General features: G+C 37.3%; 1 protein-coding gene and 1 long non-coding RNA gene across 6 annotated transcripts in view; one reads left to right on the top strand and one right to left on the bottom strand.

Moving 5' to 3' along the window:
• Nucleotides 1–25,162, bottom strand: part of LOC129348553 (uncharacterized) — a 159,469-nt gene that overhangs the window by 22,985 nt on the left and 111,322 nt on the right. The window lies entirely within an intron of this gene.
• On the top strand, nt 4,018–25,131 carry LOC111578846 (periphilin-1-like). Its single transcript, XM_023285819.3, has 10 exons — nt 4,018–4,193; nt 5,189–5,254; nt 6,567–6,640; nt 8,174–8,449; nt 8,741–8,802; nt 11,922–12,005; nt 12,570–12,721; nt 16,500–16,576; nt 17,405–17,539; nt 23,845–25,131. Coding segments are annotated over exons 2-10 (1,032 nt in total). The 5' UTR covers nt 4,018–4,193; nt 5,189–5,253; the 3' UTR covers nt 24,016–25,131.

Here is a 25,162-nt window from a genome sequence, read left to right as displayed (position 1 = left end):
AAAGTTACATTGACATTATTTTCACTTTATATATTTCAGGATTTTTTTTACTTCCAGATTTTTTGTGAAAAGAAAAATTAAGTATATTAAACTTACAAAAATAGTGAATAATTTCCTGACAAAACATCAAAATTTGTATTTGAACAATATTCTTTTACAGTGTTTTTAGAATATATGAATGAAGTATTTCTATGATTTAATACAATTTAAATAAATAAATACACTCAAAATATATATATATTTCTGCATCGTTTGATATAAAATCATATATTTACAGGTGTTTTCTGTTATTTTAAAGAAAAAATCTGTATATTAAGGATAGAAAAATAGTGAATAATTTCTTAAACTGCTATTTTAACTGTTAAACTATAAATAATATCCAGTGAATATAATAATTTACATGTTAACTGTAAAAACAAGGCAAACCCGTACATGATGTCCACATGAAACATTTGTATTTTAATAAATGGTTATTAATTCTTATACTATGTCTGATTGCAAAAATATATACATTTTTGCTTTACTGTATTTATCTGCAAAAGCAAATAAATATTATTTTACTGATTATTTGAAAAAACTGTATTAAGCACTGAAAAACGATAAATAATTCTTTAACTTGATATTTTACAAATTTTCCTCATTTTGCTAATCTACAGATAATAAAGCAAAATCACATGAAAAGAGTATTTCTATTATTGTAAGTGTATTTATTTTTTATTTATTTGTTATTATTTTTTAAAAACTAACTGTATTTTCTTATTTTTGGAAATGGTCATTTTTAAGTTTTTTTACTGTAAAAAATAATTAAATTGATGTGTATTAAGTATTGTAAAACATTCTTTAAAAAGATCATTTTTTTAACTGCTAAATTACAGATAAAGTCTCGGAAAATTACAGAAAAAATGCATGAATTTGCATTCTGACTGAAAAACTATAAATATAATCCAAGTCAAAAATGAATGAAGAATGTATTATTTTAAAAGTTTATCCAGTCCAACTTTCCAAATTCACGTGTTGTTGCTGCCTAGCAACAGAGGCCCCACCCACTGTACTGCATTGGGCAGAGAACATGGAGGATTCTAGACATCTCTGTTACTGATCTCCCTCAGAAACCAATACAATACAATAACTTTATTAATCTCCGAAGGGAAATTCAATCATCTGGGATCTCATCTGTTTACTTTAGAATTATACAGTCTAACTGCTGTTGGTATGAAAGATTTTCTGAATCTTTCTGTCCTGCAGCGCAGAGAAAGGAGCCGTCCACCACTGATGTTTTGCTGTTCACTGAGGCAGATATGAAGTGGATGATCCATGTTTGTCAGAATGGCCTCCATCTTTCTAAGTGCCCGTCTCTCCACCTCATCCTCCAATGAGTTCAATCTGATTCCAACCACAGAGCCAGCTTTTTTAATCAGTTTGTTCAGACGCCTTGCATCCTTGTGTTTTATACTGCCTCTCCAGCAGACTGCAGCATAAAACAGGACATATGTTTTATGATTTAAATTCTGGTCTTCTGGTCTTCTCCAAACTCCACAGGCCGTTCTCTCAAGGTAACCAAGCAACTGAGCGTTTTAAGTGTTTAAGTGTTTAAGTGACCACGCGGCCTCTGAACAATAGCTGTTCATCTTTCAGTGAGCTTGGAGCTGATATTTGACATTCACAGATAAAATGTGCAAGTATTTGTTCTGTTCTGTGGTGGTCAAAATTGTTAAATAATAAATTATCATTTTTAACAATACAGATATTTGTTGTGGAAATTATGATCAGTTTTTCTTTCTTGTTTGTTTGTTTTGGTTCTACATTCATGTTTACATTTTTTCTGTGATGTTTCTAATTGTTATCTGTAATTTAAGAAAACTGAAAATCTGTCAGGAACAGTTACAAAATGATAATTAATTAATACACGTGTTGCATTTTAAATAACAATAAATATATAAATATTAATGATATATGTGTGACTGTATTTAGAACAGAGAGAAGAGTGTGATTTTATGGTCAAATTGTATAACACAACAAATGAGTATTTGTAAAATTGCAGACTTTAGATTTGGACAGTATTTACAAATGTGGCCATTTTTACATTTAGTTTGTTTTTACAATCAATACGTAAGTTAGTGCTTTCTTGTTCTGTGAGTTTACTGGTTGTTTTTATTTAAACAAAATGAAAAATATGTAAAGTAACAGTTCAACAATGGTTTTCCATTACTATGCATGATTTGTCTTTCAAAAGTTAAAAAATACTCTTTTTTATCCTCCTGCAATTTCACTCGTGTCTTCTTACCATTTCTTAATGAACTACCATTTTTAAAAATACAGATTTTTAATTTACAGTTTTGCTTGTCTTTGTTGTTTATTTCGGCGTAACATTAACAAGTAAATTCATACTGTTTTCAGTGATCTTACTAGTTATTATCTGTAATTCAACAAAACAAAAAGTCTGTAAAGGAGCAATTACAAAATGATTTTAAAATAATATACAGAATATTTTTTCAAATAAAGGCAAATACCTGTAAAATAGGGGAGACCGGGTATGGTTGTAACACTTTTCTTTCAGCACTTTCAACTCACTGAATTTTTGAGTTAGAATTCTCAAATTTTAATACAACATACCCACATTTGTTTACTAACAAGGCGCCAAGTCAAACCTCTGCAAGAATATCACAGACCTGATGAGGTGATGTTAAATACATGGAGATCCTTTGTTACAACCTACCCCACTACTGGGGTATGTTGTAACACATGCTGGGGTAAGTTGTAACAAGTAGGCAAAAAAAAACCAAAACAGTGGGCACACCCTATGATATGCTTCAATAAGAGGTTTACTGAAATAAAATTCAATTCTATTCTGGTCTCCAGTGACTAACCTGTCATATGCTTACCTCACGTGGAGTCAGTCCATAATACAGGTCGGCTGCCTGAGTCAAACAATCCGCTAACATTTCCTCCTGCACCTCAGAGAAAATTTCGTTGCTGCTCCTGTAACCTACACTGGGAAGATCACTGGACCCCTGGTCTCTCATCTTCTGTAGTGATTTGCAGTATCTGCTCAGTGTTACATGACAGATCCCACGTGCCTTTGCAACTGATCTGATGCAACTGATCTGACTGATTTGCCCTTCTTTGTGACCTCATCAGATGTTCTTTTAAAAACATCTGCAGGCACACCTCTGTCAGTCTTTCTTTTCCACTGCCTAGGCATTCTGTAACATGATTAAAATCAAGAAAGTGTCCTTAGTTGTAAGGAAGGGGATGGTTGTAACACTTTTTAAAGATGTGTTACAACCCACCCCACCCCTGTCAGCCATTGTTTAGCTAGCTGTATTAGCATAGTGGGTTGAAATTAGCAGGGGAAAAATACATCACATTTTGCCTAAAAAACTACAATTTACTCTAATATAAGTCACATGGCTTTATCTGCAATAGTATAAGGACTAAACAAAATATAGTCTTGGTCAGAAAATGTACTTTCTTACCTCAAAATCATTTTTTTTCTCTATAGAATCTACATGCACCTGTTTCCCGCCTTGACAGTAACTGTGTGTGATGTGGGGGAGGAGTGGGTAAATACTGAAATGATCATGTGACTCCTATCTTATCCCTGATTAGAGGAATTGGTGGTGTTACAACTCTCCCCATGTTACAACCATACCTGGTCTCCCCTACTGATGAATATTTGTCTCTGATTTCCATTTCACTGTCAAATGTTGTAAGGGGACAATATGTATTTGTAAAAAATACAGATTTTTGATGTGGATATAATTTACAGTTTTGCCATTCTGTGTTGTTTGTTTTAGTTTCAAATTTAAAAAGTAATTCATTTCCCCCCACGGTTTTACTAATTTACTAGTAGAGCTAATATTATCTGTAATTTAGCGAAGTAAGGAAAACTTGTTCAGAGCGATCGGCGGCCGCCATCTTGTGGCGACAGGACTATTCGTGTTGTCGCCACAAGATGGCGGCAGCTCATTGCTCACAGATGTTTTCACCGAAGAAGAACCTACAGGAAATGGTGTGTTTGGCGTTACTGTAGAGTGTTTGTAGCTGTGGTTTGGTTGTGCATATGTCTACGAGAGGGAAGTTTGGGTGTCGTGTCGTGTAATTTATATTGGTGTATTTATGTCTTTAAGCGATAGGCAGGATATGTAATGTGGCCTTTGCGGCAAGGAGTGTTGAAATAGCCTCATTGTTTGGTGAGTTTCTTACGACTTCCTCGTGTACTGATATTTATACTAGCTAGGTGTGCTAACAACAATGCTATTACATCTTTTTAGCCCATTTACATCAACATACAGTAGAATGCATAGCAAAAGTTACCTCTCCACAGTTTGACAGCAATGTCTCTAACACCAATTCCTCTTCTCACTTATGTGGACTGTTTACATTCATCCCTGCTGCAGACATCTAGGTACTCTGGGTATTTGGCTGTGAAAGGGGGAACGGACAAACAGTGTCCCCCTACGACGGTGAAATTAGCTTAAGGGGCGACCTAAACCTTTATATACCTGCAACTCTTACTTCTGTAAAAGCCTGTTATACATTCAGTTCCACATTTCAGGTAAAATTCTAACGCTGAAACTTACTTGCAAAATTGTGAAACCTGTATTCTACAGTTTCTGCGAAAATACTGCGATACTTAGGCTCGCAAATCTGCACAGCCTTCAGTTACTGTGTCCAGAGAGGCTTAAGATTTGGTAAAACGCCATTTCACATATGTATAAGCTTTATTCTGTTTGTAAAAATGAAAACAATAACAACAACAAACCTATAAACAAAAAACAGTGCTTTTATCTACATCCAGACCAAACTGCACTAGGTCCACATCTAAAACCGCTGTATTTATACAAGTCAAATGTGAACAATAGAACGATACTAAAGTGCAGCCAGACCATTACTTACTACAGAGCTGGCTCAGTGAGACTAGAAATCCCATAATTGCCAGATTGAAAGCTGTAAATCAAATGCTAACTTCAGCATTGCCTCCTCCTGTAGAAGTCACCGTTTATGAAAAGGGATCAGTTAATGTTTTGGTTGTGCTATACTACAAATGTTGTTGAACAGAGGTCAAAGATCGTGTCCATGCATGTATTTGTGTGTGTGTTTGTGTATGCTACAGGGTCTGTTCTTCAGGGTGTTTGTGCACTGATGGAGTCAGATGAATAAAGCTTTATTTCTTTTTTGCTTATAGGTTCATCATTATTCCCTGAAACATCTTGAGGACACCAGACAGGGAACCAACATCACTCCTGCAACAGTGTGTGAAAATAACTGCATTTTGCATGTTTTTTCAACCCTACAGTAGTCTTTCATAGAAGTCTCATCCTACAACTGGACTGTTTTTGCTGTTTCACTTTTTTCTGCATGCAGAAATTTTTATAGCACATCAAGTGAAGTTGTGCCTATACAACATAGTTTTAGGATGTTAAGACGACAGTATTTTCAAGCATAGATTATCTTTGCAGACTCTTCATTGTTTTTTTTCTAGTTTGATTAAAGAGAATTATTTCAGTCATCATAAATGTGAGCCTGGCTAGGTCATGCCAGAAATTTTTGAAATCGTATTGTTTCTGTAGGATTGTGCTGGAGTTGGACGCTTTAGCATTCAGCGTCCTGTGCAGACTTCAGCTGATGACTAGAGTAATCAGTTTGGTAAATAAATCCAAATGTGTATAATAACTATGAATAACTGTCTGCACAAGGTTTCTCATAAAAATAAGCCATGTCAGCATAGCGTATTCTCAATATTCATTAGAAAAGCATTTTCAAAAAGACTATAATGGAGAACAAATTTTTATGACTTTATTGCATTTAAGAAAGGTTGGAAGTCTACTGACTGTCCAGTGACTGATGCATTTGACCAAGTAGGTGAAAGAGTGGGTCTCGTGGATGTGACAAACACAAAAACTGTCAGTCAACAAGGGCCTGCTAGAAATGTTTTCTGTCCAAAGTGCATGCCTGTTATGAATTGTCAGAACAACAGCTGGACAGATCTTTACCAGCAGCCTCCAGCTCCCATCCTCTGCCAACACCCCAGTGTTCTTATGAAAGGTGCTTAACAGCCATCCAACAGAGCCATGCCTATCTATGTTGCCCCCCAGTGTTAAAGAAACCCTGACAAAGCATGATGAAGTGTCATCATCAAAACTTTTAAAGATTGTGGGTCTGATCTCCATCTTTACAAAGTTCACCAGGAGGGAAAAGAAGCCTGACAGTTTGAATTGAAGCTTTCTTTCACTGGACAATATACTAACAGCCCAGTTTGTTTCTGCCTCAACTGATGACTTACAAATTAGACAGCCTATTGCATTGCTGATCAGGGATAAATATTCCGCACTCATGTATCACAACAGTGTTTTTAAAGTATCTGGCCTTTATTTTGGCTACCTGTAGAACAATGTCAGGTTTTTGCTCTCCTAAACATGTCTATTCAGTCCTCTTCCAGTTCATGTCATATCTGTATGAATAGAATTTTATCATTTTGCTATATATTAAGCACAATGTAAAAGTTACTTCATAGCCTTACATTGAATTCTAAACAGCACATATTCTTTTTTTCCCTTTTGTAGTGGCATATCGACGTGGTCGAAAAGGTATTAGAGAAGCATATGAAGACCACTTCTCATCAGCAGATGCAAGAGAGGTAAGGAAAGATGTGGTTTACATGGCAAAAGCTGTATTCCTTTTGACTAAGCTGACTAGGTAATAAGTGAAAAACTGCATTGTTAAACTGTTAGTACCTGTGGCTATAACTGTTAATTGCAATTTGTAATCGATAATTGCATTTGATGTGTTTCAGAACATTACTTCCCAGAAATCCCAACAGTTTCTGATTTCCATATTGTATACTTTTTCTTTTTACTTTCATTATATACTTCAGCTGCCACGAAGTATGTACTTTTTATGCAGTGTACATACAATTGTAAATACAGTTTTGTCAAAACATTATACTTTAAACTTTGACAGTTACATTCTTTCCTGGGACATACTAAATCTTTTTTGGCTTTCTCCCTCTTTTTCACCGTCTTCATTTTGTCATTTTTAATATCCTCTTTGATATATATGGGAAGCAACAATGACAACCTCTGAGCTGAAGTGGCTAATTTTGCTCAAGATTTGGATTCTGCATTAAGACAGACCTGCTTGATTTTATCTTTCAGCAAATTATCCCTTTTAATGACTTTGATTGTCTTCCTGCATGTAAAATTTTCACCAAAACAATTCCCCTGGCCTTTTTTTGCAGGGGAATTGTTGTTACAACCTGGATTTAGCATTGCTACAGATGGTCATGACTGGTTTTAAGTAAATTTTAAAAAGCCAGAAGGTCCCCCCTGAATTTACCTCAAACTGTTACCTCATTTGGCAATAGGTTGTGACTTGACAGACTTGTATTTCAACAAAAAATCATTGATATTGCCACTTTAACTGTCCTTGGTATTGTGACACTTTTGCTGTTAGAAGTTTTAAGGTTTTGATTAGCTTTGAATGACCTTGGCAGGTATTCATTGTAGTAGTGAGATTTTCTTCAGTGTTGTAGCGAATTCTCATGACACTCAAGCACTGGAACATTATGTAGATAAGATAAGTCCTTTATTTCTCCCCACGCCAGGGAAAATTCACATTGTTACAGCAGCTTATGTAGCAATAGATGTAGTAATAGAAATAAGATAATAATAGAACAGTAGTAATAATATTTACAATATGTACAGGGGTGAGAAATGAGGATGAAATAGTACAGTATTGACACACTGTAAGACAATGCAATATAAAGTGGCTTAAAAAAAATAAAGTTTAAAAAGTGCAAAGATGTAGCAGTGCAATATTGTCTGTGCAAATTTTATGGTTTGGGGTGGTAATGATATGAGTCCAGTTTATGTTAACATCATCCAGTGATGCTGAGTGATGCTGATGTTGTAAAGTCTTATAGCAGATGGAATGAAGGACCTGTGATAGCGCTCCTTCTTGCAGGGTGGATGTCTCAGTCTGCTGCTGAAGGAGCTGCTTAAAGACCCCACAGTGTCACACAGTGGGTGAGAGGGATTGTCTATGATGGATGTGAGCTTTGCCAACATCCTCCTCTCACATGTGATCTACTATGTAGTTTTTTTTTTCCTTTATTACCTTTTTACTCAGGCTAATGTACTAAAATGTCAGTCATGATGTCTTGTCATTTCAGGTGACGGTTCATCGAGTTGTCAATATTGTTGAAAAGAGGAACCCAATGCCACGGCTGGGGGTGGAATTTGATAGAGGATTTAATGATGACTCATGGTACGGTAATCCTCGAAATTACCAAGAAAGTTACCAGGACAGTTACCAGAACAATTACCAGGACAATTACCAGGAAGAAAGAGGTCATAGTGAAGGGAGCTATCCACCCAATGATCGCCGATACTTTGATGATAACCCCAACTTTGGGAATTATCGCAGACATTCCTCTCCACCAAGAAATGTAAGACAAACTTTTCATGCATGGTCTTTACACTAAAACCTGTTTCGTGCTACAAGTGCTTCTAAGAAAATAGTCAGTGCCAGTCTGTAGTTAGATCACGTCAAGACATGACTGAATGTCGTACCAGTGTGTCTCACTGTAGAAAGGTTAACAGTTACATGACATAGTGCTTTCATTATTTAAGATTCCTGTAGGCCCTTTGCATTTTCCAACAATTACAAAAGCAATAAAAATAATCAACATTTGCAGCATTTTTCAATTAATGCTGTTGAAATTGTGATTTGCTTTCAGGGGGCCTCGTACTCTCAACAGAGCTATGGAAGAGATGATCTGAGGCATCAGTTAGACTCAAGGTAATATGTTGATCCTTTTATTTCAAAGATTCTTAATTTGTCAAATCAATTTATTCTTGTTTCATTCTGATTATGTGAATTTTTTTTTTTCACTGATTTCTTTGTGTAATGCATCAAATTGACCACTAGATGTAGGCAGAGTTCTGTCTTTTGAAAAACTAGCTGACCCTTGTAATGTGTGACTCTGTTAACATGTAATATCATGAAACAATATATTGAACAAGCTCATACGTCTAAACTCACTTTTTCAAAATAATTTTTTCATCAACATTCAACAATAGTAGAGAACATAACATCTACAATCAAACATTGTTGCTGTGGCATAAAATTGTAGCTTCAGGAAAAAAAAAACATATTTCAATTTTTTTTTTTTTTTTAAATTAAAAATTTAAATTGGAATCCACACGTGCAGCACACAGAAGAACTACATCAACAGACACTTTTCTTTTGATGGCCACTTCGACATACCACCAGTTTACGGGGCCCAGGCCCCCTTTCCAGGAGTCATACTCAGCTAAAGAAGGGGACAAAGGACACTAGTGTCTACTCACTCAGCCAAATAACCCCACCCCACACCCCTTACCCCACCCTGAGAGGAAAAACAGCTGGACCACTCCTTCCTCAGTCAAACACACACATGCACACATCTCAGACAGTTAGAGCAGCATATGTCTCTTGTATTTTTTTGGTCCTTTCTGATTTAAATTAATAGTTCAGGACATGTTGGTCAAATGATTTAAGGTGTGTAAAAACATACATACTATTAAATAGGCATTTGACCAACCTAAATTGCAAATTTAGGATCATATAACCAATTTCATATTAACTACTGCTTCCGTTTCTAGAAGTTTACTCCTGTGGATTTATCCTGAAGCCTTGAATGGAGGCAGAATACTAGGGCTGGTCCGAATAACAATTTCTGGGCTCTGGATATTTGGGCCCAATTAATGACAAATATCCGAAATATCCGAATATTTAGCTTGTTGGCCGAGGGGGTGGGAGGGGGGCGGTGGATACCACCACAATGCTTGAACCTGTGTTGACCTCAACAATTAAGAAAAATGTTGTTAAAATATGACAAATTAATTGTTCAGTATGTCATGAACAAAACTGATAAAATACTCAACACAACATTAATATGGGGTTTCTACTTGTTAGCGCTTCATGAAAAGTCTACAACAGATGATTGACTTAAAGAAAAAGGGTTTTTTTTTTAAAAGAAGAAGAAGAATCTTCCCTGAAGCAGTTGTCAAGTGCCCACGTATAGTTTTTCCCTGCTCCTGACCATTAAATGGTGTCTTCCTAATATTTTGCCAGTGTAAGTGAATGGGGACATAATTTAGAGTTTTTGTTCTGGGTAAAAATGCATTCTATAGCTAAACTCAAAGTAAAAATGATGGTTAGTTACAGTCTTGTTAATCTGATCAAGTGAATGTTTCTTTAAGTTACAGTCATCTTTGCACTTTTAAACTTTATTTTTATTTTAATTTTTTCTGTTAAAAATTTTTTTTTCACCCTTGTATATATTGTAAATAAAGCTGCTGTAACAACGTAAATTTCCCCTGGAGTGGGGAGAAATAAAGAACTTTATCTTATCTAACTAGTACCAGATTCCCTCACTGTATGAAAATCAAAGAGGGAATTCACTACTGAATGACTGTGAATTTTGAAGACGACCATTGATATGACTGTTAGATAACTATGTTCACTTCTGAAAAACTGTGGATTTTTTCTATATTTAGAAAGAGAACTATTTGGTTTTTAACTCTCATCACTTACATTGGATGCAGATTACTCAGGGACTGCGCAATGTTAAGTTTGAACAAGTGCAGGATTGCAATGACCAGAAACTTACCAGTACAAAAGGCCAACCCGGTGTTGTTTTAAGACAGAACTGAAATTTATCATCTACTTCTTTAATGGTACCCATGTAAAATTGGTCTATAATCACAACAGTATAATTGCAGTGTTTTGGTTTGGGGTAAGTTTACACTTTAGCGTCTCCTGTCCAGAACCAGCTGTTTGCTTTTGCCCTCATCTTATTGCATTGACGACAGATCAAGAAGTTGGATTCTTTCTTGCAGAAGGTACTTTAGTTGCCATGGTGACAAATGAACAACACTCTTAATGAACAGTTAGCTTTGTACAGTAACCAATGAAAGCAATGAAAGCATAACTAGTTGTTATTAGTTTATTTTATCACTTGGGGCTTATAGGTAATTTTAGACTTTGTTACTCACCAAATTTGTGTATTGACTATAAGTGTCACAAGACATTCCCTTTTAAGTTTTACCCCATAGATTTCTTTTGTTTTTCCTAAATAAGTACACAATTTCTTTTTCAACCTTTATATTTTGGATATTAACTTTGAACTGCATGAATGGAATTTTGGCGTTTGGCAAATGGCTATCTAAGTCTTGGCTACTTCAAACAGACCGTGAGTCATAAAAGTTTGAGGCCTTGTTAGACCTGCTTTTTGTTTGAGACGTGGCTTGAGTTCAAGCAGAGGTCATGACAACCAGGTGCCTTTTGGTTGCTCATACCTCTACAAAACATGTTGTCCGGACCTGAGCTTTGAGTTTGGAAAATCGTGGAAACAACATGTAATGAACAATGATGATTTAGTAGTTTTGCTAGGTGTGTGAAACCTTTAAAAGGCTCTCAGAATTTTCATTACATGGTTAAATAACAGATCCAGTGACCATGCTTTCTAACTTCAGCTCCATATTTAGGGTTAATCATGGCTCTGCATACAACTGAAGACAGATCATAGTGAGGAGAGACCAAAATTGGTCCGTCTGTCAGCCAACTGTTGGTTGTGCCAAAGTGGGAGATTGCCTCCGTTCCACAATTTGATCAGTGTGCCACAGTGCCCCACTGAGTCTGAATTTAAATGTTTGTGGTTTGTCTTCTGCTTATTCTGTTTCCATTACTAATGTGAAGGCGTTCACTGATGAGTATCCAGCATTTTTCTTCTTAAACCATTAATGATGAAAATAGTACATTTTGAACATGCATTTAGTATGCTCTAATAGATTTATTTTTACTATTTTCTTGGGACTTCATAAAACTGCCTCATTTGCCTGTGTGTTTTTGATTGTATTTCTTCTTGTTTTCAGGAGCAGTGGCAGACTTCATCATTTCCGCAAAAGAGGTCAAGGGTTAGGCCCTCCTCTGAGGACAGAACAGGACAGAAAAGCCAAGTCAGTGCCCTCACATTCATAATGCTTTCTAGTGTCCATTTAACAAACTCCTTTCTAAGCACAGAGGTCTTAAAAACAGATGTCTACTTTTTGATTTAAGAGGTGAAGCAAGAAATGGGTTTCCAATCAGTCTAAGTCTTTACAGAGCGTTTAACAGTTAACTGTGGCTATTGCTTTAACATTAAAACACACAAATTATTTGTCATTCTTTTAACTTTTTGTTAATACTTTTAAACAAGCTGTAACACCGCAAAACGTATTTTTTCTGTTATCTTGCTAATTAGGAAAATTTTAAAAAGCATGAAAGCTGAGCCTGTTACTCAGGTGAAGCTAAATGACTTGCTCACAAAAATGAAAGACAGAAGTATTGCTAAAGTTCTAAGCAGATATACCATTTTTAAGACTATACTATACAATATATCCACATGGTGTGTGTATTCTGTTTTGTCACCAATAAATTACTGTACAGTGTTTCTTTATATATACTTTGGGAGGATTCAGTGGACGCACAAATTCTTGATTGTTTCTTCCTGTCATTATTTCCATCGACCGTGATGACTATAGGACCTGTCAGCCTCTTGTGATCACGCGGGAACGCTCTCCTGGAAAGAGGGAAGCCCAGCCATCTGTAACTATTCGCTCTGGATCAAATACCAACAGGAACTTCTCTCCTGACAGGGACAAAGGCTATCCATATCAGCAGGCACAGCAAAAGCGTAAGTATCAAAGGGGCCGTATTATTCGAAATCCTTAGATTAGAAAGTGTTCTCTGAATGAGGTTTGCCACTAACTGGCCTAACCCCAATCTCCCCTCTGAGGACTTACCACTTACAGACCAACGTCACAGCTGTAGTGCTCGAGTAAGTGAGTTTGTGAGGACTAGAAATGGTACAAAAAGAAAGAATGGGACACATGTTTGTGACAGCACACATTGTTTGCAAACAATGCATCACCATTTATGAACAAGATTTAAGACTTGTATTTCATTTGCAGTGTTTATACATATTATACATAGTGATTGCCTCAAAAGGTTGTGCAACAAAATATTAAGTTAAGGGTACCATCATTTTTGTCTAGGCCTGTTTCATAAGTTTATTTTTTTTAAATAACTCTGTTAAACCACGGTTCAAAAGCAATGTCTGATTTTCATTGGTTAATTTTCATATAATTTTTTATTTATTATTACTTTTGTCAGATTCAAATTATTTCTGTGACCATTGTGGGTTTTTCTTTCATTAACCGAGGGGTGCCAACAATTTTGTCCATATGTGTATATTTCAGGGCACATTTCTTCTCCACACCTTGTTTGCTTGGTTTGTGCACTTTTTATAGGGAGCAGGATAACTGTGTATAGATATCACCAATTTTGCCATGAACTATGGGTAAGTCCCTCCAGAAAGTCTTCAGATATATGAGCACACAGGACAGGAACTTAATAGCATTGAAAAGTCTGCATCAGAGCCCTCAGGATGATTTGACAGTGAATGAGGCCCACACACATTGTGCAGAACCGCACCTCAAAATTTGTGAGTATGGAGATTGGGATTGCCTGCGGCCCTCTTCTTGAGATGGGTGTGGGCAGTAACAGCTTAGTTGGATTTAAAGCTACACATTGTGAAACAGCCTGTTTGGAACAGAGCTGAAACCAGGATGCCCTGATAGCTTACCTGGTTGAGTGGATGCCCCAGTACAGCAGGACCAGAGTGGCCCTCTTTCCTGTCTCTCCTCAACTGTCTCTGTCAAATAAAGGCAAAAAAAAAAGCAAAAATAACATTGGTCGTGGTGCTACAGAAATCACAATATGGGTACTATTTTCAGTTGAAACTTGAAATACACATTCTAGAGACATGTGAGACTTGCATTGACTTGTTAAAAAGGGGATCTTTATGTCTTCTGTGGTTGTCAAATAGCTGCAAGTAATGGATTCAAAAAACCTTGTCTTTCAATCTCGCATCTCGCTAAATGGGACTGAAAAGTAGGGCTCGAAAAAAAGCTGACAGTTGTGGTCCAGTGGTCTACAGAATATGCGCTGTGCTCTTAACCTTACTAGAGCCAGTACTGAGCAGTGTTCAGTACATGTAAATGCTGCCAACCTTAATTCACATGGCTTATATTAGGTTGCTCCATCTTGGATTTGTAATTGACATCTTTCTCAGATATGTGAGCAATCATCGTCTTTAAAGCAAATTTGACACTGAGAGAGCCAGTGGAAAAGTCTTTTCTCCCTTTCTGATTCAAACATGCGCTGCTCAGGGTTAGGGTTAGGGTTGGATGGCATGACATCTAATAACAAAGCACTGCTCTGAACTACCTGACACTCTGTGACTGGCCACAGCATGAAAGAAAGCTAAAAGTGAATTGACAATGGGAGTGATCCAGGAAAGTAGTGAATTTATTCTCATCTATACAATGTTTGTCTGTGCAGCTGTTTCACCCTGTGTAACTACAACAATGGAAATAATTTTCCCATTTTACAAAGGCACATGCATATTTGAAATGTCTAAAGGAATTAAGACTTTACAGGTGAAGCATCTGTTTTCAGAGGTGGTGTGTAATATGAGGGGTCAGGATGTGCTGAAACATGTTAAGATGTTAATTATGCTAACACCAAGCACTTTTAGAGGCTGGGAAAAAGGATGCCCTTGGTTTATTGGGGTGCTTTGGCTTTGGATTGAGAACCTGACCTTTTCTTTGGTGCTTAACGATGTCGTCAGACTCACTTTGAGCCTGTGATTTTACATACTTTTTTTCCTGAGTTTTATAGCCTTCAGAACTACAATGCTGAGCTAATGAAATTTGTCAATTTGCTTTTATGAAAGCTTGTTTAATGTGTTTTGACATGAGCAATGTTATTTATTTGAGGGGAGCTATGTGGACAGTCTTTTCTGCAGTTCGTTGACTACCAAGATGTATAAACATATTTTTCTGTGTTGACAGCTTATCTCCATCTAGTACCACCATTTGAAAATGCAATAAAACAGTGAGAAAACAGTTGTACCTCCCACCCTCTTACCCATCTGGGATACTAATTAGGGCAGCACAGTAAATTATACAAAAATAGTGTTTGGTGATAAGGATATCTCCCAAGCTTTGTTATACACATAGATTCCCTGTACAATGTTTGTTTGTTTTTTTTTAATTAGTCTTTAAGGATGAAGACTAACTGGTTGGTTTTGCAAATGTTTGTCTGGTTATTCACCACGTCTCTATTAAATCTATAGTGCATGGCTGCTGACTGGAACCCTTTTATGATAGTCCAAAGAGTGTACTCCTGGAGAAATCTAGCTGGCGAAATTAAGTTTGTTGAATCTCTGCTGCAGTTACAGAAACAATGTCTTTTATTCACATGATGTAAGGATAGTCATGAGCCCCCAGCTGAACTCTGCTGTGTTCAACCTTTTCCCACATATGCACACACACACACACACACACACACACACACACACACACACACACACACACACACACACACACACACACACACACACACACACACGTTTCCATCATTGTAACTGGAGGGCTATGTCATTTTTTTTTCAAAATAAAAAGTAATATACTTTTTGAAAAGCTGTACTATTAAAACCCCTCTAGATGATGACAGGCTGCTTGCTTCAACTTCAGTTGTGGAAGAACAGCTTTAACAGCTACAAATCTTTGTGCCTTCAGACATGGTTCAGTGGCCTGCCATATTAAGTAGTGCATTAAAAGTGTCTTGCTTTTGCACTGTTACTTGTCTGTATGCACTGAACCACAGTATCCAGTCTTTTTGCAGTGTCTGCAGGTTCTCTGTAAAAGTGCCATCTCAGGCCTCAATAGTCTCTGCTGAGGGACTCAAATGAAGTTTTACCACAGATCAGTCTAATCACAATGACTTATTTCATTAGTTAAAACAAACAATTTAGTCCTATTTGGGTTTTTTTTATCTAGACACACCGGAGCCAACAGAGGACAATGTTTCAATTTAAGCATAGCTGAACTCCACAACCACCATTGTGTGGGAGACTCCAACAGGGGAGTATTGAAAAGAAACTGTGATTTATACTTTTTAGCTGCCTCATAATGCTGTGACCTTACGGTGGTTCACAGTGATAACTGAGTAATTTTTTGATGCCTCACAGTAGAAGGCAGTTGCTCCTCCGGGGTGTCTTTGAAAAATATTGTTTTATGGCATTTTGCTGTTATTAGTCAGCACATTAGAGAGACCTAAGAAACATGTAGAAAGAGGAGAATAAAATATAAAACAGATCTCTGTCCAGATTTGACCAGGGATGGTTTTTTTGAGATGGCATATGTCCAAGACCATTTCTCAGGAGGATGTTCTCTCATGGTTTATCTCAATACAGGGGAAAAAGAACATTATTTCCTTTCTCTGTATTTTTGGATCACCCTCTTTTTGAAGTTATCTAATCTCAGTCAGAACTTTTTGTTTAACATAACTGTCTGAGGATGATTACCTACTTATTTGCTTCCTGTACTCTGATATTTTCTCCATAGATAAGCCCAATGTGGTCACAAGCCACACTCCCAGCAGCTCTGTGGAGGGGTCTCCTCACGTTTCAGGATCTTCAAAGGTAATGCCAGTGTTTTACAGAAGACTAAGCCAGTATTTGACAAGAAACATGTTACAGTTAGTAAATTTTCACATTATCTAACAGCTCGGAAAAACAATTCTGTTAGTGCGAGCTATGAAGAAATATTACAGAATATAACCACATATGCATTTCCTAAGCACTGACCTGCAAGACAACTGCAGCTTGTTGCATAATGGTCGTGGCCCAAACAAACTGCACACTGTTCGTATCAGTCATGGTCCACTTTTTCATGTGGTTTAAAATGGACATTGAACAAGGAGATATTTACAACATTTAAGGACTGTCAATTTTAGGATTGGCCTGGTTGAGTTAACAAAACAACATGAGGACATTTTTTGCACCTTGAAGTGTCTTTCAGTTCAGTTAAAACAAGAGTTATCAAATTGCCTTGTAATTTAACTTTTAACATATACATGTTTAATAGGCAGTATATTAACTGTAGTCAATGTGCCAAAAACAGGCCAAAACATCACTATATTGTTATAATTAACAAAATGTGTTTTTGGTTCACAGACATTTCGGTTATATTTTCTCTAATTGTGTGCGTAACCGATTGAAGTATTTGTATCTCTAGGTCGTAACTTTGGTCTTTGTCTGTCAAGAGCCCATAGTTAGAGAAGTGCACTCTATATAGTACCTCATTTCTGTTTGTTGTTGACATGCGACATTCATAATAAGACACACACGAAAACAGGAACTCAACACCTGTAAGAGTATAGAGTTGTCTCTATTTGAAACACTTTGAAATCAGAGCCAGTTTCTAAACCTGCTGACCTCAGCTCTAACCCTTAACCTTTGGCCCGCCAGGAAAAACCTTCAGCATCTGTAGTGGTGTCGGAGGAGGTGGCGGCTGCCAGCATGGAGCCAAAGCTGACACCAGAGGAGGACTTCAAGGCTCGCCGGTTGGAGGCCATTAAGGCTAAGGCTCTGGAAATTGAGACGGTAGTCAGATTTACTCCATGAAACAGCCTAACTTCTATGAATTTATGATGCTTTGTTGGTTGTCCTACAACATCATCAAGCATAACTATCTTTACGGCCTGTTTTAGATCTGAACCTTCCTTCATTAGTATCACTAGGTCTATAATATTCTATTTAACTTTTATTTCTTAACAAGACATGTAATTATATTTTATTCCCTTAAAATCTGGCATTAAGGTCAGATTGTCTTTCAGATTTCTTTCAGCGACATTTTCATGATAAAGGAGCATTTCATTTTATTGTGTCTCTAGTAAGGGTACTGACACTCAAGCAAGACAGCAAGGGAAACCTGACTTCACTGGCCTTTTTTTTCATTCAGTAACCTTTTTTTTGTTTAGCCTTTGTATTCTAACATGAGACTGACCCGTGACAAAGTCTTATATGCCACACCTGACAACCCTTAATGTCTCAAGTTAAGGTGATTACACTGTGGCTGTGACGAGTCAGCCACAAAACTAAAGTTTCTAACAGGTTCGCCTTACTGTGCAGTGGCCTCATATTACATGTGTAGACTTTACCCAGATCTCATAGTGTGTTATGTATCTGGATAGCCCTTTTAAATTGGTTTCATAATGTCCCTGAGAGTCAAGAATTTGATGTGGGAAGTGTATAAATGTGTGCATTGGCTTGCTGCACCTAATATTTGAGAAGTGCTGTATTTGAGAAACTTTTTTTTGTAGAAGAGGAGGATGAGTCAGCAGAAAAGTCTTTAGCGCTTCAGGTTGTGACGCTTCTTGTGGCCTGCTATTTGGAGTTGCACTTTTTCCCTCCCCTTCATCACTATGCGCTACAGTACCACTTATCTGTTCCCGTTAAAGCAGGGCAGGAATTGCCCTGCAGGATACAGGCGGCCCACCCACAGTGTGGTACATCTCTTGGCATTAGTGCACACATGGTTACCCTGCCATTTCCAGCCGCTTCTACAGACATGGTGAGAAGGAGAAACCTCAACCTCGTCTTTACTGTAACATCTGCCCCAGGCACAGTTGATCTGTCACTGTTGTGGATTGTCTGAGCAGATCAGGTAGTGGGCGTTTTTTTTTTGCGCTCTAGTCTAGTTAGTGTAAAGTAAATCTGTCACATTCTCCAAAAACTTGGATTTGAATTTTATTATTTTTCATACCAAAATACACGAAGCGAATATTAGGATCGGTTCATATCGTAATGAATGTGAATCCGAATATTTGGATCTCAAAATAAATATTTGGATACCACCGTCACGGGTCTCGGGTCCAGCCCTACTTAATACTATATATAACTTCAATCCAAGGGGCTCATTTAGCCAGGAATGGATTTGTTACACCGACATAGCTCATAATTTTTTCAGCCGAGAGCTCGTTGTAATACAGACTATATGTTGGTATTTCATTGTTATAAATGAAATCTGAAATCTCAAACAAATTCACTGGCATTGAACATCCTGGTTTGTCATAAGACATTCCAAAATGTCATTACAGTATGGCACCTAGCATGCCATTGTTTTGTAGCTCTTGATCACAGTATCTTATTGCCTTTTTTTCTGATGCAGCATATCAAATCAGTGCATGTAAAATAACAACCACAAAGAAACTTAGAAAATATCCTTATTTCAATATCACAATGTAGCTAAGTGTCTGGGAGTGATTTTCAGTGTAGTCCATTCATCATCTCAATCAGTACAAATGAAACATATCCATTTCAACTATTAGCCCCTCCATTGAGAGGTCCGGTTTGCAGCTTGAGTGATTAAAATGGCTCTTTTAATATCCCCTAATGTGTACCAGCCCTCAAGTCATTACCCTACTTCCCTTATTATGCAGGACCCCTGCCTGCATCAGCGCTCATTTGAACAGAGCCTCACTAAATGTCCATGTGAGAGCCGTATGTATAATCTCACTCAAACCCCTAACTTCCCAGCCCCCACTCGGTATTCCAGCGCACACTCCTGTCGGTATGTTCACAATTTGGACCTCCACAAACATCCGATTTGGGTAGAAGCCCACTTTTTAAGGCTCCTCCTTAAGGCCCCTAGTGTTGCTGTTTCTCTTGGGGCTCTGGTCCATCCTGTGTGGCCCCATAGTATCAGGCTTAAAAATCACCACATGACTCCCACTTCAGGGAGGGAATCTAGGCAGAACTTCCCTGCAACCTTTTTTCTAACAACATAAAGAGCATGGCCAGGTCAAAAGCACTCTTCCTGTTTGTTCAAGTAACGTGGGATCAGGTTTTACAATAATAGCAGACTGTATTAAGTCACTTCACAATTGTTTAGTACTGCAATAAAGGTAGAGTAGCACTCTTCATCTCACACAAGTTTACATGTGGTCTGGTGCACATGACAGCTCACACTACTCTGCTCCAGTAAGATGAAGAGAAATCTCATTCACTCTGAGTTCATACTAAGGCTACTTTTTCCAAGCTTATTTCGAAGCTTTCAGGTGTCAAGCTGTGTCTGTTGGATATAATGAAGTGAAAATGTAATCACTGTCAACAAATGTTTTAGCTTGGGAAAAACTTAGGAAAGTGTTGTTTTGAAAGATATCAAACTTAAATGATTAAGAGGCGCCGTGGAACATACACCACATGGTTGCGTCTCATTAAGCCCTTGTTTCATGTCATATCTTAAAACCTGAAACCAGGTGTTTCTTCTAAACAATGCTTACTTTGAGAAAATGTTGATTATTAGTTAACTAATTTTAAGAAAAGAGTAATCTGCTCATAAGAAGTAGTGGTGCAGAAATCCTTTTGACACTTGGTTTACGTTCAGTCGGGATTGTTTAATCGAAAACTTTCTGAACAGTCCGAAAAGGAGTAGATGATACTCTGTGGAGATTGAGAAGGAAACATACTTTGTTGAATAAAGCTGACCCTGAGATTAGCTGGCCACACGTGTCGTGAGCCTCACTTCCTTGTGGTCGCATTGAAGGCTATCATTATGTGAGACCACAAATTCGCTTGACATGATCTGCAGACATTAAAGCGTCCGCCAGAGTCCAAACATCTCCCACAGTCTGGGATATTTCTGTCAGAGCTGTCTCGACTGGCCTTCCCCCAGCTTGTGTATGGGAATGTACAATGTATTTTGTGATCCCGTGGTAATAACCCATATTGCTGTAATAATCAGCCATAGTAGCTACTTTACACTACTAGAGCATTTCATACATTTTCCCTGTAGCTGGAGCAACCATTGTTTCAAATTCATAGACTGTAGCACAGAAGGTTAGTTAGGGATACAGGAATGAACAGACAGGTGGGAATCAACTATTTGAACATGCTGTAGCTAGTTCAGTCAGAGATTATCAGGAGGAGAGAGACGAATGAAATAAAAAGGAGGACTAAAGGGGCTGCAGGCATTGCAGTTTTTAACATTGTAATTATCAAGTAGAGCATAAAATGAAGACCCTCTTTTCTCTCACTAAGCTCTGTGTGTAATTTTACAATTTCACATAAACTCATGTAGCCTACTCTGACCCCAATCTAACATACACAATTGTGCACCTGGGATTTTTTTCTGCCAAACAGGTACTGTCGGTATCCTCTTTTTCAGACACTTGCTTTTTAAACTGGGACTTCTGTTTTGCTTGAAAACACAGTGAAAGGTTCCCATGTGGTAAACTGTTTCCGTGCTTATTGTTCCAGACTGAATGTCATATTGTTTCTGGTTTCTTTGACCTTTTCTGTGTGTTTAAAGCCCCACCCAGCTGAGCTCCGTTTTAGATTTTGACTCAAATTTTATGGTATTTTTTTCCCCTGTCCTCCCTGTCAGTAATGATCGTGAAATATGCAATATTGAAATATTGAAGTAAATCATATATTCCTAACACTTTATTTGCTCAAAACCCTCATAAATTGTCATCAAGTAATGTTAAGTCATATGACAGTGAATCACTATGCAGATTAGTGGATACGCGATTACAAGTTGGCAAAGACACATTACATAATATATATCTAGGCAAAGGAACAGAAGCTGTGGCTTTAAATTTCCCCATAACTGACAGAACCCCAGAATAAAGCTGTTTAACCGGTTAACCTCACATTCTGTTCGAGCATGGACATTGATTCAAGTTGACAGGCAGGATTTTTCTTTTCAAACTTACCAAAGCTGATGAATTGTGTTTTATTACATTTAACCGACAGTTAATAGTAGATGAGATACTGTCAGATAATTTTTGTGCTACAACGAAGGCCTACAGAGCCCACATTCCTAAAATGGCTATGTGGTCTGCACATAGCACAGATATTGTACCTCTTAGGACGCTGCAACTGTTTTCATTACATTGAAGAAGTAGGTCTCATCTTTGGACACTTGAGTAAAACTGACATGAGAAAGATAATAAAAATTAACTAGACATTATAATGACTACATTTTTGTGATTGATACATGTACATTTTAGTGTACATACATTTTGTGTCGACATTATCTAAGAATTACTACTTGTTTTATCGCCTACAGTGTCAGTTTGAAGCCACTGAAAAGTATCCTGTGTGCCCTAGTGACATTACCTTGAAGAGAAAGGTGATCAGGGCTCAACCTTGGTGTACTCTGATGCCTAATGCTTCTTTTTGATGGGCTAGTGTAGCCTTAAACCTCTAAGTGCCTTCAGTAAAGCGCCACACATTTAGCCTTTTCTCCCCCAGGTGATAAAGATGTTGTGAGCTTGCACCTGGGACTCTAACAAAGACCTTAACAGCCGTTTTGGGTCAGCAGTAAAATCTGAGAGGGATGTGAGAGCTTGTTGCAATGTGGTGTGAAAGAATGCTACAGCATACTCTGACACCTCATGTCCCTTTTGTTAAAAGCAGACATGCACTTGAATAGACTCACATACACACATTCACACGACTGTTTCATGAAATACACCGGTTTACCAGATCTGGGTTCATTAGGTTTGAAGTGAGGAGTCGGTCTGTAGAGTTCCAGCAGCTGTTAGACAGAGGTGCTAACCTGTGTGGGAGGGCTAATAAATATATCACCAAATTATAAATGCATGCCTTTTCTTTAACTTTATACTTTTTTTCATTATACAACTATACATTGTCACTTGCAAAACAAATACACAAATCTTTACTTTAGTTTTGTAGTTTGAGTGCCAAGCACAATGCCGATTCACTCCCATTAGAGGTTTTTCCTTTTTATTGCTTTTTAATATTAAGTCATGGTTTACAAAATGTACAAAAAAGTGACTCGTCAAAGTAAAAAACAAATTTCTACAATGTCATGTCTGTTAATTAAAAATGTAAGATAAGCAATGGCATAAGCATTCACATCTTCAAGTCAGTATGAGATTCACCTTCGGCCCAATTGCAGCATTGAGCCTCTGTGAAAAGGTCTCATCAGCTTTTGACATCTGGACACTGCAGTTTTAATCAGTTCTCCTTTGCAAAACTGCTCAAGCTCTTTCAGGTTCACAGGTTTCATGAGTGAACAGTCCTTTTCAAGTCCAGCTCCCGAACAATCACTTGTTTTTACATTATTTCTGTGTAGCTTTTCCTGTATGCTTTGGGTTATTGTCTCGTTGGAAAACACATTCCTCCCAAGTCGCAATTCTGTTGCTGCATCAGGTTGTCCACCAGAATTTTCCTGTACTCTGCTGTATTAATTTGAAGCCTTCCAGAGCCTGATGGCCAACATGCATCGCCACATCATGATGCTGCCACCACTATGCTTCATGGTGGAGATGGTGTGTTTGTTTCCAGATACAGGTGTCTTTATGATACAGTCACTAGAGACACATTCACTGCACTCAGGTGATCTCTATTTCACTAATTTTGTGACTTGTATCACCCCTTGGCTGGACATTTGTTGGATTAGGTGAATATTTAAGGAGTCACTTATTTGATATCTTTTACATTTTTAATTGGCATTACTTTATAGAAATACTGTTACTTTGACATGAACAAGTCTGTTTTGTAAATTCAAGCCAGATTGAATTGGCTATGATTGATTGTTGAAAAGCGATTAAAGAGGAAAACCTCTAAAAAAAAACGTCAGTGCTTTCATTAGGCACTGTATATATACTACACATGCAGAATTGTATGTCACAATCTGCTAACTTAGATTGAGCTGGAGGCAAGTTTAGTTGTGACTACAAATACGTACAATACATTTTGCAACCATAGACAGGTTATGTTATGTTGGGGAGGCTCAGAATAACAGATCCACCGATTTTTGGCTAAAGAATCTTTAACGTGTCTATAAAGTTTGGGTTTTTCTGCTTTTCTACACTGTATACCTCATTGTATCATTATGAATATTGGCATTTCTGATATTATTTTTTCATGTGCAGCATTACAGGCAGGACTGTGAGACATTTCGCACAGTGGTGAAGATGCTGGTGGCCAAGGAGCCCAGCTTGGATAATCTGCTGCAAGCTCCACTAGATGCAAACCTGTTGGAGATCAAACAGCACTGCCTTGATGCCCTCAGAAACTTCATGAAGGAGCTGGATGAGATATGAGACTCATCAGCATAAACCACACATGGTAAAATGCTGAGGTGACAATGTGGAGTATTAACACAAAGAATCTATCCAAAGTTTTACATTTTTAACTCTTCATCATCGTCTTTAGTCAAATATTAGTAATAATGACTTTTTTTAAATCACTCATAAGTATTCGAAACAAAGACAGAAAAGAGGATGTATCAAGACTAGATTGAATTAGAAGTCTAATGGAGATGTGGTTACAGTAAAATACCTTTTGTATTTTGAGTAAAATCAAAAGGACTTTAAAGGAATTAAATGCAAGAGGTACAGTTTCTATGAAAGACTCAACAACTTAGGCTGCATGTTTTAATGATGGATTATGTTGCCAAAATCAGCTATGTGCTTGGTTGGTCTTATTGCTGAATCCTATTGATGATGCACTGCCAGAAAAATGAGTAAATCATAAAACTAATTTTGTGAAGTGTAAAGAATTTTGCTTCTGTTTTTTACTTTTCTTGGCACTATGATTGCAAATGCTACTTATGCAAACTTAAAGAGAGATTGATGTCTTTTAAATGGGGTTTTATGGGGTGCTTACCCTCAGCCAGCGTATTACCAACAACATAACCCACACGCTTCGAGTTTGGAGAAGCAGAGACTACTGTCAGGGATGCCAAGTATACTGCTGTTATTGGGGTCAACAGCAAAATATATTTTAGCCACCTAAAAGACATCCACCTAAAAAAAAAACTCAATATCCACTATAGTGTACACTGTTTAGAATAGTCCCATTGCTTTACCTCATCATCAGACACTTCTTTAGCCCTATATTTTGTCAGCCAAAGAACTTCCATATTCTTGCTCACCTGTGTAGATCAGCTGATCATCCTTCCAGCGATCTACGATAGGTAACACTGGCTATGAATCAGTACCTCATACGACTCCACTTCAAAGAACACAAGTATTCGTCAGCCAGTATTGAAGGGTCCAACTCTATGTTTTACCAGTGCATTACAATTTCATACAAAGGAGACTGCATTATATAAGTCATGTATTGTCTTACATTCAGTTTAAAGTGAACTTATGAATATTATCTTTCAGACTTGTAGAAAAACTTTTGTAAATAAATGGGGAGGCCTTAAACTAAAATATGTCTTTTTTTTTTTACAGTATATCCATT

This window comes from Amphiprion ocellaris, chromosome 3, assembly GCF_022539595.1.
Source record: "Amphiprion ocellaris isolate individual 3 ecotype Okinawa chromosome 3, ASM2253959v1, whole genome shotgun sequence".
NCBI lineage: Eukaryota > Metazoa > Chordata > Actinopteri > Pomacentridae > Amphiprion > Amphiprion ocellaris.
This window is presented reverse-complemented; position numbering and strand designations above follow the sequence as displayed.

What these genes read in the sequence shown, in the direction of transcription:
- LOC111578846 (XM_023285819.3), top strand. An exon ending in AGGCATCAGTTAGACTCAAG is followed by an intron (nt 8,803 to 11,921) that starts GTAATATGTTGA and finishes TCTTGTTTTCAG; the next exon opens with GAGCAGTGGCAGACTTCATC. An exon ending in TCAGCAGGCACAGCAAAAGC is followed by an intron (nt 12,722 to 16,499) that starts GTAAGTATCAAA and finishes TTTTCTCCATAG; the next exon opens with ATAAGCCCAATGTGGTCACA.